The sequence below is a fragment of the Oncorhynchus nerka genome, linkage group LG2 (genome assembly GCF_034236695.1).
Source record: "Oncorhynchus nerka isolate Pitt River linkage group LG2, Oner_Uvic_2.0, whole genome shotgun sequence".
NCBI classification, from domain to species: domain Eukaryota; kingdom Metazoa; phylum Chordata; class Actinopteri; order Salmoniformes; family Salmonidae; genus Oncorhynchus; species Oncorhynchus nerka.
The window spans coordinates 6,119,422-6,138,777 of NC_088397.1; the positions used below are offsets into that span (position 1 = coordinate 6,119,422).

Here is a 19,356-nt window from a genome sequence, read left to right on the forward strand (position 1 = left end):
TCTGGATTTGCATGAAGCAGAAATGGGGGAGGCTTGGGAAAGTTGCTGTGGGGGGTGCAGGGCTGTTGACCGGGGTAGGGGTTGCCAAGTGTTAGCAGATTTAAAGAAGTGAGGTAGACAAACTGCTTGTGTTTTTAAAAGTTCTATGAGTGAGGGAAAAGCAGCCAACAAGTGCTCAGCATATGTGGGAACTCCTTCAAGACTGTTTTATTCCCCTTTTGTATTGTACAGTACAGCCTACTGACATGAATACATACACTACAGTTCAAAAGTTTGTGGTCACTTAGAAATGTCCTTGTTTTGAAAGAAAAGCACTTTTTTGTCCAATTAAATATAAAATTGATCAGAAAAACAGTGTCGACATTGTTAATGTTGCAAATGACTATTGTGGCTGGAAACTGCTTAAAAAAATATATAATCATCACTCCATCACTCCTGTGTTACAATGTAATGTTGTGTTAGCTAATCCAAGTGTATCATTTAAAAAAGTGTTTTGTAATGATCAATTAGCCTTTTTAAAATGATTAACTTGGATTAGCTAACACAACGTGCCATTGGAACACAGGAGTGATGGTTGCTGATAATGGGCCTATGTAGATATTCCATTTAAAAAATCTGCCGTTTCCAGCCACGATAGTCATTTACAACATTAACATGTCTACACAATTTATCAATTTGATATTTTATTTTACAAAAAAAATGTTTTTCTTTCAAAACGAGGACATTTTATAAGTGATAGAGTGCCAAGACTGTTGGAAAAGCATTCCTGGTGAAGCTGGTTGAGAGAGTGCCAAGACTGTTTGAAAAGCATTCCTGATGAAGCTGATTGAGAGAGTGCCAAGACTGTGCCAAGCTGTCAAGGCAAGGGGTGAATACTTTGAACAATCTAAAATACAAGCTATTTTGATTTAACACTTGTTTGGGAGGGGGGTTACTACATGATTCCATATGTGTAATACCATGGTTTTGATGTTTCACTATTATGTAGAGTAGGTGTGTCCACACTTTTGACTGGTACTGTATATATTACACCAACTGACTGGTTCTTCTGATGTGCACACAGGAGATCATGTTGAGACATTCTCTACATCCAGAGAGCAACAGCAGGAAGATCACAGAGCTAAGAGGTCTCACCACTGCCCACATTGTGAGGAGATTTTCCCAGTTCTGTCAAAGCTAAAAATACACCTAAAAATACACACAGGAGAGAATCTGTATTCCTGCACTGACTGTGAAAAGAGTTTCTCTCACTCGAGCTATCTAAAACAACATGAACGTATACACAAAGGAGAGAAGCCTTACTCCTGCTCCGACTGTGGAAAATGCTTCATAACATCAGCTGTTCTGAAAGTTCACTGGAGAACACACACTGGAGAAAGGCCTTACTTCTGCTCTGACTGTGGAAAGAGTTTCTCTCAACTGAGCCACCTAAAACAACATGAACGTATACACACAGGAGAGAAGCCTTACTCCTGCTCTGACTGTGGAAAATGCTTCACACAATCATCTGAGCTAAAAGTTCATCAAAGAACACACACCGGAGAGAAGCCTTACTCCTGCTCGGACTGTGGAAATAGTTTCTCTCGACTGTGCAACTTTAAAACACATGAACGTATACACACAGGAGAGAAGCCTTTCTCCTGCTCGGACTGTGGAAAATGCTTCATACAATCATCTGAGCTAAAAGTTCATCAAAGAACACACACCGGAGAGAAGCCTTACTCCTGCTCTGACTGTGGAAATAGTTTCTCTCGACTGAGCAACTTTAAAACACATGAACGTATACACACAGGAGAGAAGCCTTACTCCTGCTCTGACTGTGGGGCGAGTTTCTCAATCGAGCCACCTAAAACAACATGAACGTATACACACAGGAGAGAAGCCTTTCTCCTGCTCGGACTGTGGAAAATGCTTCAGAACATCACCTGAGCTAAAAGTTCACCAGAGAACACACACAGGAGAGAAGCCTTACTCTTGCTCTGACTGTGGAAAATGCTTCACGTATTTAAATGTTCTAAAAGTTCACCAGAGAACACACACTGGAGAGAAGCCTTACTTCTGCTCTGACTGTAGCGCGAGTTTCTCTCAACCGAGCCACCTAAAACAACATGAACGTGTACACACAAGAGAGAAGCCGTACTCTTGCTCTGACTGTGGGGCTAATTTCTCTCAATCGAGCCACTTAAAAAGTCACCAAGGTATACATAGAGGAGAGAATCCTTAGTCCTGCTCTGACTGTAGCGCGAGTTTCTCTCAACCGAGCCACCTAAAACAACATGAACGTGTACACACAAGAGAGAAGCCGTACTCTTGCTCTGACTGTGGGGCTAATTTCTCTCAATCGAGCCACTTAAAAAGTCACCAAGGTATACATAGAGGAGAGAATCCTTAGTCCTGCTCTGACTGTAGGAAGAGTTTCTCTCAAATGGGCCAGTTAAAAAGACACCAAGGTATACATAATGGACAGTAGCCTTACTCCTGCTCTGACTGTGGAAAATGATTTAAATCATCAGCTGAGCTAAATGGTCATCAGAGATCACACACAGGAGAGAAGCCTTTCTTCTGCTCTTACTGTGACAACAGCTTCTCCCGATTTGGGCAATGTAAAACACTAACGGCTACACACTTGCGAGAAGCCTTATCAGTTCTCTCAGACCAGCTAAGATTAGTCACTCCTCTTAATTCTCATCTCATAAAATAAATGGCAACTTTGAATTGGATCAAATGAAGAAAGTGTAGAATCCTATTGTTTCTCATTGTGAGAGAACAATGCAGAGGAAAGGGAGCATCATAGAATGTTAGTCTCTCTTTACTGATCATTGTGCATCTTGTCAGTTTTTTGCTGTGTTTTTTTTTTTTTGCTCGATTCCATAGACACGTCCCAGCTCTACTGGTAGTACTGGTACTACCAGCAGTACTGCACCTGTCAACGACACAAGTTGTTCTGCTTCCATAAGCACATCCAATGCTAGCATCAGTAATTCTCCATTTGTTGTTAGCCCAGCTAGCATGGACACTGGGCTGCATCAGAATCACAACTGTCAGAGCTACTGCCTCCTTATCCGGCAAAACACCAAACAACAGACAGGGATGTGCCTTTCCTCAGCCACAGTGTGTTTATATCTCACAACTTGATGAAACCTTCACTCTTGCGCAGACATTTAGAAACAAAACATGCCAATTTGAAAAATAAGCCACAGGAGTTTTTTGAGCGAGAGTTGAGACTACTTTCGAGTAGTAAGACATGTATAAAAGCTGCAGATACCATTAATAAGAAGGGGCTAGAAGCATTTATATGGTGAGCTATCGAGTGTCTAGGACAGGCAAGCACCATACTATTGTGGAGGACTTAAATCTTCCTGCTTCCGCAGATATGGCTGGGGGAAAAATCCCCAAAAACTATACCGTTTTCACAACGCATCAGTGACATGGCAGATGTTTGGAACAATTACTGCTTCGCCTTACAAGCCAATAATTCTATGCGTTACAGCTGGATGAGTCAACAGACGTGGCTGGCCTGGCACAGCTCCTGGTATATGTCCGTTACAGCTAGATGAGTCAACTGACGTGGCGGGCCTGGCACAGCTCCTGGTATATGTCCGTTGTTTTTGGAGGGTCAATTAAGGAAGACATCCTCTTCTACAAACTACTGGAAACCAGGACAACAGGATATATTATTAAAGTACTGGCCAGCTTTGTGACATCAAATGGACTTTGGTAGTCAGGTTTGAAGAAAACCTGCTCCAGAGTGCGCAGGGCCTCACACAATGACCCTAAGCACACAGCTAAGACTATGTTTGCGAAATTTTGAAAAACCTGATTTTTGTTGTAATTTTGGAGTGTTGTGTGTAGATTGATGCATTTTATAATAATGCTGTAATGTAACAAAAGGTGGAAAAAGTCAAGCAGTTTGAATACTTTATGAATGCACTGTATCAGATAACGATGATCAGTTTTCTGCATTAGTTTCGGTGGATTATTTTTGTTTATTACCAAACACGTTTTGTTTCATGATAAACAGGCTATGAATTGGCTAGTGTTTATTAAATTGCCTTTTAATGCTAGATTCATTGTTTTAGTCATTGATGAATTTATTTTAATAAATGTTGGAAGTTAATTGATATGTTTGTACATTAATTTTTTCCGGGCAACATCTTCTCTTGTGTATAATTTTAAATAAAATTGCAAATAAATTCATTAAAAATCCTACAATGTGATTTTCTGGATTTTTTTCTCTCTCATTTTGTCTGTCATAGTTGAAGTGTACCTATGATGAAAATTACAGGCCTCATCTTTTTAAGTGGGAGAACTTGCACAATTGGTGGCTGACTAGATACTTTTTTGCCCCACTGTATGTATATTATGTATTTTTAGTGTTTCCTGTTTGACCCCAGGAAGAGTAGCCGCTGAGGATCCTAATAAAATACTAAATGTATCAGATATTGATGACGTGTTGATCAGTTTTCACCATTAGTATTTTAATGAAGGTGTCATTCAATGTGTTTTGATGGGATATAGTAGTAAAGGCCAAATTCAATATATATATTTTTATACCTAATGTCCTAAAATTCTAAATCAATTATCTAAACAATCCATGGTATGACCTTAAAACAATTCCATATGTTAGCATTATATTGTAATGTAATGACCCAGTTAGTATTGGGGAATGGAACCAGAGAGGAAGCTTATGTTACCTTTCTCACATCACTACAGTATTCATTTCAACAGACCTTTTCCACGCCCCATTGTTAGAGCTCAATATATACCCAAGACTATATAGAGGGTCAGACTGTTAAAATGCCTAGTTGGTCCCAGGTCTCCATTGGGCCAAGTCTACAACAAAAACATTTAGCAAAACAATCATTGCAACGTGATGGAAACGACAGAAACAGGAGACATTTTGTAAAGATCAACAAATGTTTGATCCGTTCGAACAGAGGCAGGAAAACACTGAAGAACCACAGTGCAATGCTGCGAAGGTGTAAGAAAGGCACTGCTAAGATCAGAGATTCATCTCCTGAGTACACACCACAAATATTGAGTACACACCTAGTCCCCTGAATACAAACCAAGTAATCTTACATACAGGACTTCAAGTTGTAAAATAGTGAACTACTCCTTTAATGGAGCTAGGCTCTATGAAAGGGAAGTTTTGACAACAAAAAAAACATCCTCGTCGTGTTTTGTTCATTAGTCCACTGTTAATACAATGCCAAAAAGGTTGCATGTTAGCAGTCAAGTTTTCAATATAAAGCACTTTCAGTACAGAGAAAAAAGTGGGATGCTTATGCAAATTGTATGCAAACAAATGAGCAAAATGATAATTGCATATAATTTGCATTATCACACCTTTTGGTATGTACTACATTCTTTTCCCATCCTGGTCCTGGGGATCCATGAGTTTGTTTGTTTTTGCCCCTAACACTCACACACTGGATTCAACTAAACAACTCAAGCCTTTGAATTGAATAAGGTATGAGAGTGCGAGGGCAAAAACAAACATACCCTTTGGGACCAGGATTGGGGAACACTGCTGTACTGAAATTCCTCCATCTTCAGAACTTCACTGTTGAAGTGCACATTATTTGGATTGTATACAGGGTGATGAAACCAAGGTGGACATTTGCAATTTGATTGAACTATCCCTTTAATTAGGGTTCCTTTGGAGTTATATTTAGTTAGAGATGGATTTGCTCTAAGCATGTGCTATAAATATTAATTTATTTAATGTTTATTTAATAAAGAAAACTGCTTTTGTCATCTCTTAAAAAGGCTAGGCGAACCTAACGATTGTGCTCTCATACTCCCTTAAAAGACCTTTGCTTGAAAAACGAGAAAGTGTCAGTAGCACTGTTTGTCCATTTTGACACGCCATAGAACCCTTTCTCTGTTTACAAAATGGTATTTTAAGGCTTGTATGAATGTCCTACTTCATATGTTTGTGTCATCATCACAAATCAACTGCATTATACTTAAAAAAACAACAACACTTTAACCAGTAAAATGGCTTTCGCTATAGCCTATATCAATGAACGAAAGCGTTCTGTGATCTTAGCGACTGTTCAAGCTAGAATCAAAACATTGTAAGCTTATATAAACTCAAAGATATTTTGTTTGGAAGTAATAAAAACGTACATCTAGACGACTGCTGCCAATAGTCGCACACATCTGTGAGTGACGTCAGCGTGTTGAGTACTGAAAAAGGGTCTATCGCCACTTCCTCAAAATAGATAACTCAAATCTGTCATTAATGTTGAGTGCTGTTGACCAATCACAAAAGAACCGGCTTAAACTTCGGCTACCGACTTGCCTCCAAGAAAAAATGTGTGTGCACAAACAGCCGAAAAAAACCTTACACAAAGCCCAAAACGAAAACTTCACAAAATGTCGTCATAATATATGCACAAACTCTTCCGGCTATTTTTAAAGAGTTTATTTCATTGAATTATACACAAGAGAGAAAACATGTATGTACAAACATATTTTTTCATTACATTGTCATTTAGCAGATGTTCTTATCCAGAGCGACTTACAGGACAAATAAGGGATAATTGCCTTGACAGATTTTTCACCTAGTCGGCTCGGGATTCAAACCAGCGACCTTTCAGTTACTGGCCCAACACTCCTAACCGCTAGGCTACCTGCCACCAGATCAATTATATTCAATACAGTTATTCAAATACATTCATCATCAATGACTAAAATAATGAATCTAGTATTAAAAGACAATTTAATAAATACAAGTAGTTGATTCATAGCCTGTTTATCATTAAACAAAAGCTTAGTAATAAAATAATACACCGAAAATAATGCTGAGAACTGATCACGCCATCTTTATCTGATATACACTGAGTGCACAAACATTAGGAACACATTCCTAATATTGAGTGCAAGAAAGGCCACACCCCCCCCTTGTCCTCAGAACAGCCTCAATTCATCGGGGCATAGACTCTACAAGGTGTTGAAGGTGTTCCACAGGGATGCTGGCCCATGTTGACTCCAATGCTTCCCACAATTGTGTCAAGTTATCTGGGAGTAGATCTCTACTCCGAATAGCTCCTTCCATCTCCTCCCACAGATGAACAATTGGATTGAGATCTGGTGACTCGTCAGGCCACTGCAGTAAACTGAATTCACTGTCATGTTCTTGGAACCATTCCTGGACAAGCCTTGTGGCATAATACTGCTGAAAAAAACAACTTGCAGATGGATACACTGCTGCCATGAAGGGAGGCACCTGATTGGCAATGATTCTTTAGATATCCTGTGGCATTCAAACATTGCTCAACTTTTATCAAGAGGCCCAATGTGTGTCCTGAAAACACACCCCAACCATCACACCACCAGCCTGTAATGCTGACACACGGCATGGATGCATACAGTGGTGTAAAGTACTTAAGTAAAAATTATTTAAACTAATTTAGAAGTTTTTGGGGGGTATCTGTACTTTACTATTTATATTGTTGACAACGTTTATTTCACTACATTCCTAAAGAAAATAATTTTATTTTTACTCCATACATCTTCCCTGACACCCAAAAGTACTCGTTACATTTTTATGATTAGCATGACAGAAAATGGTCCAATTCACACACTTATCAAGAAAACATCCCAGGTCCTCCCTACTGCCTCTGATCTGGCGGACTCACTAAACACAAATGCTTCGTTTGTAAATGATGTCTGAGTGTTGGAGTCTGCCCCTGGCTGTCTGTAATATTTTTTTTTAAACAAGACAATTGTTCCATCTGGGTTGCTTAAATTTAAGGAATTTGAAATTATTAATACTTTTACTTTTGATACTTAAGTATATTTACAAACAAATACTTTTACTGAAGTAGTATTTTACTGGGTGACTCACTTTTAATTGAGTAATTTTCTATTAAGGTTTCATTACTTTCACTCAGTCTGACCGTTAGGTACTTTTTCCACCACAGGATGTATTTGATCCAATTCAACGTTGCCAATTATTTTATGAGATTAGAATTAAGTGGAGTGTCTAATCTTAGCTGGATTGAGAGAACTGATGAGGCCTTCTCTCCTTTATGTACACATTGGTGTCTTTTTAAATGGCCCAATCTGTAGAATCTCTTCTCACAGTCAGTGCAGTGATGAGGCTTTTCTCCTGTGTGTATTCGTTCATGTCGTTTTAAGTTGCACAGTAGAGAGAAACTCGCCGCACAGTCAGAGCAGGAGTAAGGCTTCACCCCTGTGTGTATACTTTCATGTCGTTTTAAGTGGCACAGTAGAGAGAAACTTGCTGCACAGTTAGAGCAGATGTAAGGCTTCTCTCCTGTGTGTGTTCTCTTATGAACTTTTAGCCTAGTTGATGTTGTGAAGCATTTTACACAATAAGAGCAGGAGTAAGGCTTCTCTCCTGTGTGTGTTCTCTTATGAACTTTTAGCTCAGTTGATGTTATGAAGCATTTTACACAGTCAGAGCAGGAGTAAGGCTTCTCTCCTGTATGTATATGTTTATGTGTTTTTAAGTGGCCCAGTCTAGAGAAACTCTTTCCACAGTCAGAGCAGGAGTAAGGCTTCTCTCCTGTATGTATATGTTGGTGTCTTTTTAAGTGGCCCAGTAGAGAATAACTGTTTCCACAATCAGAGCAGGAATAAGGCTTCTCTCCTGTGTGTACACGTTCATGTCGTTTTAAGTTGCACAGTAGAGAGAAACTCGCCGCACAGTCAGAGCAGGAGTAAAGCTTCTCTCCTGTGTGTATACGTTCATGACGTTTTAAGTTGCACAGTAGAGAGAAACTCGCCGCACAGTCAGAGCAGAAGTAAGGCTTCTCTCCTGTGTGTGTTCTCTGATGAACTTTTAATCTAGCTGATGTTGTGAAACATTTTACACAGTCAGAGCAGGAGAACAGCTTCTCTCCTGTGTGCACTCTCTGATGAACTGTCAGAGTCTTGGATGTTGTGAAAATCTTCCCACCGTCAGTATAGGAATACCGATTCTCTCCTGTGTGTATTTTTAGGTGTACTTTTAGCTTTGATAGAAATGGGAATATTTCCTCACAATGTGGGCAGTGGTGAGACCTCTTAGCTCTGTGATCTTTCTGCTGTTGCTCTCTGGATGTAGAGAATGTCTCAACATGGTATCCTGTGTGAACAACATCAGAAGAACCAGTCAGTTGGTGTGATATACATGTCAATCAAATGTATTTTATGAAGCCCTTTTTACATCAGCAGTTGTCACAAAGTGTTCTACAGAAAGCCAGCTTAAAACCACAAAGAGCAAGCAATGCAGATGTAGAAGCAAAGTGGCCACGAAAAACTCCACAGCAAGCAGGAACCTAGGAAGAAACGTAGAGAGGAACCAGGCTCAGAGGGGGGGCCACTCCTCTTCTGTCTGTACCGGGTGACATATGTATTCATATCAGAAGGCTGCACAATACAGGGGAATAAAACTTTTCTAAAAGTGGGTAAAAGTCGTGAAAATTATGAGCCATATCATCCTCCCCTCATCCTCACAAGGGTTAGTAACCAGGCTGTATCACATCCGACCGTGATTAGGAGTCCCATAGGGTGGCGCACAATTGGACCAGCATCGTCCGGGTTTGGCCCGGGAGGTAGGCCGTCAATGTAAATAATAATTTGTTCTTAACTGACTTGCCTAGATAAAAAGGTAAAATATTTTTATTTTGTTTTTTAAATACTAATTTTGTAGAACTTTAAAATACTGGCAGCGTGTCTACTTCACTTCTTTATTCTACTCTCTGATCACTCAGGACAGCCCAGTGAATTAAACACATGCTGGCAATACTGGTATGCAAGTCTGAGTCGCATGAAATAACATCTACCTTCTCATTGAAACAGTTCATCATGAAACAGTTCTACCACAACTTTTCATACACAGTGGGAAGTTGAAAGGAACAACAAATTTAGATAGAACCTGGTCTTACCATGAGAAACAGATTTCCCAATCTCCTCCTCCTCCTCTTCATCTTTAATATTGACATTCAACTTCAGTGTTTGACTGCAGTCTTCCAGCTTCACTGATGCCATCTCTGGATCCTGCAGTGCAAACTGTAGGTTTGGACTCGCTGTGGAAGGAGAGAAGCAGGCTGGGTTTGTCCTCATCTGCTCATCATCATCTACTCATCTATCACTCCAGTGTTAATCTGCTAAATTGTAATCACTTTGCTACTATGGCCTATTTATTGCCATACCTCCTCATGCCATTTGCACACACTGTATATAGACTTTGTTTTCTATTGTGTTATTGACTGTGTTGTTTCTGTTGCACTGCTATGCTTTATCTTGGCCAGGTCGCAGTTGTAAATGAGAACTTGTTCTCAACTAGCCTACCTGGTTAAATAAAGTTGAAATAAAAATTAAACAAATAAATTGATGGATTATAGACAAGGTTGTTTCTATTGATCTCAGATTCTCAGTTTATCCGTGTCAAAGTAGTCTGTCATTTTGGTCATTTGTGAGGTATTAAAATGATTCTGCGAACGTCTCCAGTCATCTAAAATGATGTAGAACGGCATGAAATCTGTTCTACTGTTCTAATCTATAAAAGGCCACATTTTTCCAAGACTCAAGGCTACAATAAATGTACTTCATGTGTGCAACTTCTGTAAGCGGCTCAACACCACTGCTCCCTAATGGCACAGTGGTCTAAGGCACCGCATCTCAGTGCAAGAGGCATCACAACAGTCCCTGGTTCGTATCCAGTCTGTATCACATCTGGCTGCGATTGGGAGTCCCTTAGGGCAGGGCACAATTGGTCCAGGTCCGGGTTTGGTACGGCTAGGCCGTCACTGTAAATAAGAATTTGTTCTTAACTGACTTCTGTAGTTAAATAAAATAAAACAATTATAATATGCCAGTATGCTAAAGCCATGATAATGCATGCAATGCTTTAGTTTAAAATGTATTTTTATTTAATGTGTTCTGGTACCTCGGAGACCCCCCTCTCAGGCTCACTTTTGGGTCCAGCACCTCCTAATTTACACATTAAGCACTGGAGAAATTGGTAGCTGCCGCTGCCTCCTCCGGCACACATCTCATTTGCATAGAATTTGTGAGGATGTTGATTTTGACCTTTGGAATAGACCACAACACCTGAACAGGATCGATACATCTGAACATCACACCTGCTAGACAGGAATGTCAGTGTTCTGCCATGGCCAGTGAAGAGCCCGGATCTCAATCCCATTGAGCACATCTGGGACCTGTTGGATCGGAGGGTGAGGGATAGGGCCATTCCCCCAGGAAATGTCCGGGATCTTGCAGGTGCCTTGGTGGAAGAGTGGGGTAACATCTCACAGCACGAACTGGCAAATCTGATACAGTCCACGAGGAGGAGATGCACTGTAGTACCTAATGCAGCTGGTGGCCACACCAGATACTGACTGTTACTTTTGATTTTGACCCCCCCTTTGTTCAGAGACACATTATTCCATTTCTGTTTGGCACATGTCTGTGGAACTTCTTAATTTTTTGTATCAGTTGTTGAATCTTATTATGTTCATAGAAATATTACAAATATATGTATACATGTTAAATTTGCTGAAAATAAACGCAGTTGACTGTAAGAGGTTGTTTCTTTTTTTGCTGAGTTTATTTTTACCTTGTCAGCTCAGGGATTCGATCCAGCAACCTTTCGATTACTGGCCCATCTCTCCAACCACTAGGCTACCTGTACGTAATTCATATCAGTAGGCTGCGCAATGCAAAAGGAGAATAAAACTAATCTAAAACTATCCCATAAGTCAAAAAGATGAGCCATATCATCCTCCACTCACTATCACAGACTCATTTCATAGAACTTTAAAACACTGGCAGATTGTCTACTTCACTTCTTCAGTCTACACTCTGATCACTCCAGACAGCCCAGTGAATAAAACAAATGCTGGCAATACTGGTGTCAAACCATGCAAGTCTCAGTAGCATGAAATAACATCCACCTTCTCATTGGAACAGTTCACCATGAAACAGTTCTATAGCAACTTTTCATACACAGTGGGAAGATGTAACGAACAAAAACATTAGATAGAACATGCTTTTACCATGATTAACAGATGTCCCAATCTCCTCCTCCTCTTCTTCATCTTTAATGTTGACATTCAGCTCCAGTGTTTGACTGCAGTCTTCCAGCTTCACTGATGCCATCTCTGGATCCTGCAGTACAAACTGCGCTCCACTGTCACAATCAGGACCCAGTGACTGTAGGTTTGGACTCAGTTTGGAAGGAGAGAGGCAGGCTGGGTTTGTCCTCGCTGTTGATGTTACCGGCCTCATACCTGAGTCAGCAAGTAGTATAAGAGAAGCAGACAAAAAAGTTATTTTCTTGACAGAACTGACACTTTCTTTATTCTCTATTAAATATATTATATTTTTTCTTGTTCAATTATCTAATTCAATTCACTTGGACTGAAATAGTTGCCGATACTCATTTTGGGTGCCGGTACTGTTTGTATTTACAGTGGGGAGAACAAGTATTTGATACACTGCCGATTTTGCAGGTTTTCCGACTTACAAAGCATGTAGAGGTCTTTCATTTTTTTAATCATAGGTACACTTCAACTGTGAGAGACTGAATCTAAAACAAAAATCCTGAAAATCACATTGTATGATTTTTAAGTAATTCATTTGCATTTTATTGCATGACATAAGTATTTGATACATCAGAAAAGCAGAACTTAATATTTGGTACAGAAACATTTGCTTGCAATTACAGAGATCATACGTTTCCTGTAGTTCTTGACCAGGTTTGCACACACTGCAGCAGGGATTTTGGCCCACTCCTCCATACAGACCTTCTCCAGATCCTTCAGGTTTCGGGGCTGTCACTGGGCAATACAGACTTTCAGCTCCCTCCAATGATTGTCTATTGGGTTCAGGTCTGGAGACTGGCTAGGCCACTCCAGCACCTTGAGATGCTTCTTACGGAGCCACTCCTTAGTTGCTCCTTAGTGTGTTTCGGGTCGTTGTCATGCTGGAAGACCCAGCCACGACCCATTTTCAATGCTCTTACTGAGGGAAGAAGGTTGTTGGCCAAGATCTCGCGATACATGGCCCCATCCTTCCTCCCCTCAATACGGTGCAGTCGTCCTGTCCCCTTTGCAGAAAAGTATCCCCAAAGAATGATGTTTCCACCTCCATGCTTCACGGTTGGGATGGTGTTCTTGGGGTTGTACTCGTCCTTCTTCTTCCTCCAAACATGGCGAGTGGAGTTTAGACCAAAGAGCTCTATTTTTGTCTCATCAGACCACATGACCTTCTCCCATTCCTCCTCTGGATCATCCAAATGGTCATTGGCAAACTTCAGATGGGCCTGGAGATGCGCTGGCTTGAGCAGGGGGACCTTGCGTGCGCTGCAGGATTTTAATCCATGACGGCGTAGTGTGTTACTAATGGTTTTCTTTGAGACTGTGGTCCCAGCTCTCTTCAGGTCATTGACCAGGTCCTGCTGTGTAGTTCTGGGCTGATCCCTCACCTTCCTCAGGATCATTGATGCCCCACGAGGTGAGATCTTGCATGGAGCCCCAGACCGAGGGTGATTGACCGTCATCTTGAACTTCTTCCATTTTCCAATAATTGCGCCAACAGTTGTTGCCTTCTCACCAAGCTGCTTGCCTATTTTCCTGTAGCCCATCCCAGCCCTGTGCAGGTCTACAATTTGATCCCTGATGTCCTTACACAGCTCTCTGGTCTTGGCCATTGTGGAGAGGTTGGAATCTGTTTGATTCTTACTGGTTGGTAGGTGATCAAATACTTATGTCATGCAATAAAATGCAAAATAATTACTTAAAAATTATACAATATGATTTTCTGGATTTTTGTTTTAGATTCCGTCTCTCACAGTTGAAGTGTACCTATGATAAAAATTACAGACCTTTACATGCTTTGTAAGTAGGAAAGCCTGCAAATTGGCAGTGTATCAAATACTTGTTCTCCCCACTGTAGGTGCAGGAGCTCCACAATACTTTTGAGCTAAAACTTAACCTGTAGTAGATAAATGCATAAATTACTCAAAAACCATTTAGTACAAGGTTACTGTTTGTTTTAGGCAACACTGTGATATTTTCGTTAATAACCTTTATTCACTGTTTTACTTCAAAAAACAATTGTATTTCCTGTTCACACCATAGTAACGTTTATAGATGAACACAAACTGAATGTGTCAATATTATTACACATGTAGAAAACACAATCATTACATTTGGTTTCAAAACAGTAGTGCAACCGTAAAATTGTCTCTCTGCTGCATCCACACTGTCTGCACTGAAGTCCATTGACGCAGACCGAGCGGGTGCCGCCATTTAACCAGCTTGTGAATTTTTCCTTTCGTGGAGATCTACGGACAATTCCTTTGACCTCATGGCTTGGTATTTGCTCTGAAATGCACTGTCAAATGTGGAACCTTATATAGTCAGGTGTGTGCATTTCCAAATCATGTCCAATCAATTGAATTTACCACAGGTTGACAACAATCAAGTTGAAGAAATATCTCAAGGATGATCAATGGAAACAAGATGCTCAATGTCGAGTCTCATAGCAAAGGGTCTGAATACTTATTTAAATAAGGCATTTGTTTGACGTTTTTTCATAAATGTTTAAACATTTCTAAAACCATGCGTTTGCTTTGTCATTATGGGGTATTGTGGGTAGATTGATGAGGAACATTTTTAAATTTAATCCATTTTAGAATAAGGCTGTAACGTAACAAAATGTGGAAAAAGTCAAGGGGTCTGAATACTTTCCGAATGCACTGTATGCATACATATGAGTAGGCTGGTACTGTACGTATTCATATCAGTAGGCTGGTACTGTACGTATTCATATCAGTAGGCTGGTACTGTATGTATTCATATCAGTAGGCTGGTAGTGTATGTATTCATATCAGTAGGCTGGTACTGTATGTAGTCATATCAGTAGGCTGGTACTGTATGTATTCATATCAGTAGGCTGGTACTGTATGTATTCATATCAGTAGGCTGGTACTGTATGTATTCATATCAGTAGGCTGGTACTGTATGTAGTCATATCAGTAGGCTGGTACTGTATGTATTCATATCAGTAGGCTGGTACTGTATGTATTCATATCAGTAGGCTGGTACTGTATGTATTCATATCAGTAGGCTGGTACTGTATGTAGTCATATCAGTAGGCTGGTACTGTATGTATTCATATCAGTAGGCTGGTACTGTATGTATTCATATCAGTAGGCTGGTACTGTATGTAGTCATATCAGTAGGCTGGTACTGTATGTATTCATAGCAGTAGGCTGTGCAATACAAAAGGGGAATAAAACTATTCTAAAAGTATCTCATAAGTCATGAAAATGATGATCTATATCATCCTCTACTCACTATCACAAGGGTTAATAACTACACAGACTCACTTCATAGAACTTTAAAACACTGGCAGTTTGTCTACTTCACTTCTTTAGTCTACACTCTGATCACTCCAGACAGCCCAGTGAATAAAACAAATGCTGACACTCTGATCACTCCAGACAGCCCAGTGAATAAAACAAATGCTGACAATACTGGTGTCAAACCACCAAGTCTCAGTAGCATGAAATAACATCTACCTTCTCATTGAAACAGTTCATCATGAAATCCTGCCCTGCCTTTCTAAAGTCTTCGAAAGCCAAGTTACCTTCTCTGCTATGCAATCTGGTTTCCGAGTTGGTCATGGGTGCACCTCAGCCACGCTCAAAGTCCTGAACGATATCATAACCACCATCGATAACAGACAGTACTGTGCAGCCATCTTCATCGATCTGGCCAAGGCTTTCAATGTCAAATTGGAGGGCCTGTTGTCTGGACCTCTGGCAGTCTCTGAGGGTGCCACAGGGTTCAATTCTCAGGCCGACTCTTTTCTCTGTATATATCAATGATGTAGCTCTTGCTGCTGGTGATTCTCTAATCCACCTCTACGCAGACAACACCATTCTGTATACTTTGGACACTGTGTTAACAAACCTCCAGACAAGCTTCAATGCCATACAACACTCCTTCCAAGGCCTCCAACTGCTCTTAAATGCTAGTAAAACTAAATGCATGCTCTTCAACCGATCGCTGACCGCACCCGCCCGACTAGAATCACCACTCTATACCTACAAATACCTAGGTGTCTGGTTAGACTGTAAACTCTCCTTCCAGACTCACATTAAGCATCTCCAAACCAAAATTAAATCTAGAATCGGCTTCCTGTTTCGCAACAAAGCCTCCTTCACTCATGCTGCATAACATACCCTCGTAAAACGGACTATCCTACCCATCCCTGACTTCGGCGATGTAATTTACAAAATAGCCTCCAACACTCTACTCAGCAAATTGGATGTAGTCTATCACAGTCTCGTCTGTTTTGTCACCAAAGCCCCATATACTACCCACCACTGCGGCCTGTTTGTTGGCTGGGCCCTTGCTTCATATTGGTCACAAAACCCACTGGCTCCAGGTCATCAATACATCTTTGCTAGGTAAAGCCCCGCCATATCTCAGCTCACTGGTCACCATAGCAACACCCACCCGTAGCAAGCGATCAAGCAGGTATATTTCACTGGTCATCCCCAAAGCCAAGTCCTCATTTGGCCACATGTTCTTCCAGTTCTCTGCTGCCAATGACTGGAACAAATTGCAAAAATCACTGAAGCTGGAGACATATCTCCCTCACTAACTTTAAGCATCAGCTGTCAGAGCAGCTTACCGATCACTGCATCTGTACACAGCCCATCTGTAAATAGCCCACCCAACTACTTCATCCCCATATTGTTATTTATTTTTGCTCTTTTGCACCCCAGTATCTCTACTTGCACATCCATCCCTCTAGTGTTAATACTAAATTGTAAATATTTCACCACTACGGCCTATTTATTTCCTTACCTCCCTAATCTTACTACATTTTCACACACTGCATATATATGTTTCTATTGTGTTATTGACTGTACGTTTGTTTATCCCATGTGTAACTCTGTGTTTGTGTCGCACTGCTTTGCTTTATCTTGGCCAGGTCGCAGTTGTAAATGAGAACTTGTTCTCACCTGGACTATCTGGTTAAATAGAGGTGAAATAAAATTAAACAGTTCTACAGCAACTTTTCCTGCACATTGGGAAGTTGGAATGAAAAACACCAACTTAGTTAGACAGAACCTGCTCTTACCATGAGAAACAGATATTCCAATCTCCTCCTCCTCTTCTTCATCTTTAATGTTGACATTCAGCTCCAGTGTTTGACTGCAGTCTTCCAGCTTCACTGATGCCATCTCTGGATCCTGCAGTGCAAACTGGGCTCCACTGTCACAATATGGACCCAGTGACTGTAGGTTTGGACTCAGTGTGGAAGGAGAGAGGCAGGTTGGGTTTGTCCTCACTGTTGATGTTACCGGCCTCAGACTTAATCTGAGTCGGCCAGTAGTAATAAAGAGAAACGGACACAAAAGTTAGTGCCAGAACTGTCAAGACTTACTTTATTCTCTAAAAATATGGTTTATTTTAGGTGCAGGAGCTACACAATAGTGTTGAGCTAATATTCTATAAGAGGAACATGAGCTCAAACAGTAGAAATTTGAGGTGCTGGTACTCAGCTCCGGTGAGCTCCTGTCCAAGTCTAGCACTGATCTCATTTCAATAGATCTGGAAGCTAAGCATTGACAAAACATTAATTAATTCACATTAGACAATGTATACACTTGAAATTAGGCTACAGAAATTAAATTAACTTAATCTATAGTAGATTTCCTGAATTCACATAAATGACTCAAAAACCATTTAGTACAAGGTTGCAGTATGTTGTAGGCAGCACTTTGTACTATGTACTATTTTCCTGAATAACATTGTCTTCACTGTATTATTCATATCAAAAACCAATAGTATTTCCCGTTCACACCATTTATAGATAGACAGATACAACTGAATATGTCTGAATATTAGCACACATGTAGAAAACTGATAATCATTACATTCAGCTCCAAAACAGTAGTGCAACCGTAAAATGGTCCATCTCTGCTGCACTGAAGTGCGTTGATGCAGACCGAGGGGGAACCGCCATTTTACCATTTCGTGAATTTTACACAAAACCAAAAACGACATGTAAAACGAACCCAGAAATCTCAAATAAATTGATCCTTAATGAAATGACCTTGACAAAATTATATACATCCACTCAGACTAACCCAAAGTCACTATGTGATTTGTAAAAAAAAAAGTGATCACGTTCACTCACGCGTTTTGACATAAAAATAGCACATAAAACGTTTATCAAACGTGATAATAACTTGACGTATTTGTTACCTAGCATGTTATTACATGTTCTTTCGATATTATAACGTGCTATTACATACCAGTAGTAAATCATTTGAAAGCGACACAGAAGTTGTCGTCTCGGCTGCACAATTCTGACGTATCCTTTATTCTGAAGAATGATGTGCGCCTGCGTGGAACATCCTGTTCCCCCACTACCAGTTTCTAAACCCAGAGACGTAACAACGCGAGACTTCAGAGAACGCTTGTGAAGCGGACCAAGCCTGGGTTTGACAAGTCAATGAGAGAAGTGAACAATTCTGATACATTTGCAGCGGCTAATGGAGATCCTAATAAATACCAAAAATATTCAGTCGACACACTTGAAATATGACCATTATTTTATCAATTTCATAACTGCAGTGGTTTATTCGCGTATCTTACAAATTGCAGCATCACATGAGTAGGCAGACACTCTTCACTCTTTCAACGAAACTCCAGATATAACACATTTGATCGGTGCCCTGCTCCGAAAAACAATGCTCTCTCCTACTCTTCTGAGACTCATGATAATCAAAACAAAACCATTACTGGTCACTCTGACTGACTCTACCTTTCCTCATGCCTCCTTTACCATCTTCCTGACCTCAAATGATCACCCCAAAATATATAATTTTTTATGAATCGCGCTCCAAAAGAAACCAATGTTCGTTTCCAACTTTTGGTCTGTTTGCTCCATTTTTCGTTGTCTCCGTCTTCCATTCCTTCTGACCAACTTTACTCAACTGGGAGATATCAGACTTGAACAGCACATCCGCTTCGCCATATTTCCCTCCCCAAAACCAGACACCCCCCGCATTGAATCCTGCATTGAAAAAAGCCCAACACTTCAGGTTAAAGGGGAATTTCACCGTGGCTTTGCCATGGCATCAGTAGCGACGTCCACGGACGGCGAATTTCGGCTCTATCAGGTCCATCCATCATTGACTTTATTTAGCCCAAAATTGTCCGTCTGTTTTGATCCAAATATAGTTGAAGGTCAGGCTGATCAGCTTGTACTCATTGAAATGCATTAGACACACGAATACAACTATACAATATTGCATATAGTATACGTTTGAATATATTTTTTATATACACAATATCATGAAAT

At 40.4% G+C, this 19,356-nt stretch overlaps 2 protein-coding genes across 4 annotated transcripts; one reads left to right on the plus strand and one right to left on the minus strand.

Moving 5' to 3' along the window:
- Nucleotides 1-1,023: 1,023 nt before the first annotated feature.
- LOC135573379 (gastrula zinc finger protein XlCGF71.1-like) lies at nt 1,024-1,956 on the plus strand (the record flags this gene model as incomplete). The annotated part of the gene is made up of 1 exon (XM_065022504.1): nt 1,024-1,956. A coding segment is annotated over one exon (837 nt), but the record flags the coding sequence as incomplete, so codon positions are not given.
- A 4,954-nt stretch (nt 1,957-6,910) lies between these two features.
- LOC115117886 (zinc finger protein OZF-like) lies at nt 6,911-18,522 on the minus strand. 3 transcript variants are annotated; one of them, XM_065022466.1, is made up of 5 exons: nt 18,305-18,515; nt 17,125-17,363; nt 12,021-12,254; nt 9,906-10,046; nt 6,911-9,103 (listed from the first exon to the last, which is right to left on the minus strand). In XM_065022466.1, exons 2-5 carry the CDS (start codon nt 17,225-17,227, stop codon nt 7,965-7,967), a joined length of 1,617 nt encoding a protein of 538 aa, XP_064878538.1. In that variant the 5' UTR covers nt 17,228-17,363; nt 18,305-18,515; the 3' UTR covers nt 6,911-7,964. The 3 variants fall into 3 exon arrangements, with proteins under 3 accessions (XP_064878538.1, XP_064878539.1, XP_064878540.1); XM_065022467.1 differs by lacking the exon at nt 6,911-9,103 and adding an exon at nt 9,146-9,296 and having other exon boundaries at nt 18,305-18,522; XM_065022468.1 differs by lacking the exon at nt 6,911-9,103 and adding an exon at nt 9,146-9,352 and having other exon boundaries at nt 18,305-18,513.
- Nucleotides 18,523-19,356: the final 834 nt, after the last annotated feature.

Bases quoted from the DNA above. Each gene is read 5' to 3' on its own strand.
- LOC115117886 (XM_065022466.1), bottom strand. From the start codon at position 17,227: ATGGCATCAGTGAAGCTGGAAGACTGCAGTCAAACACTGGAGCTGAAT. The intron at 12,255-17,124 runs GTAAGAGCAGGT...TTGCTGACTCAG, and splicing joins TGGAATATCTGTTTCTCATG to GTATGAGGCCGGTAACATCA. The intron at 9,104-9,905 runs GTAAGACCAGGT...TTGTTCACACAG, and splicing joins TGGGAAATCTGTTTCTCATG to GATACCATGTTGAGACATTC.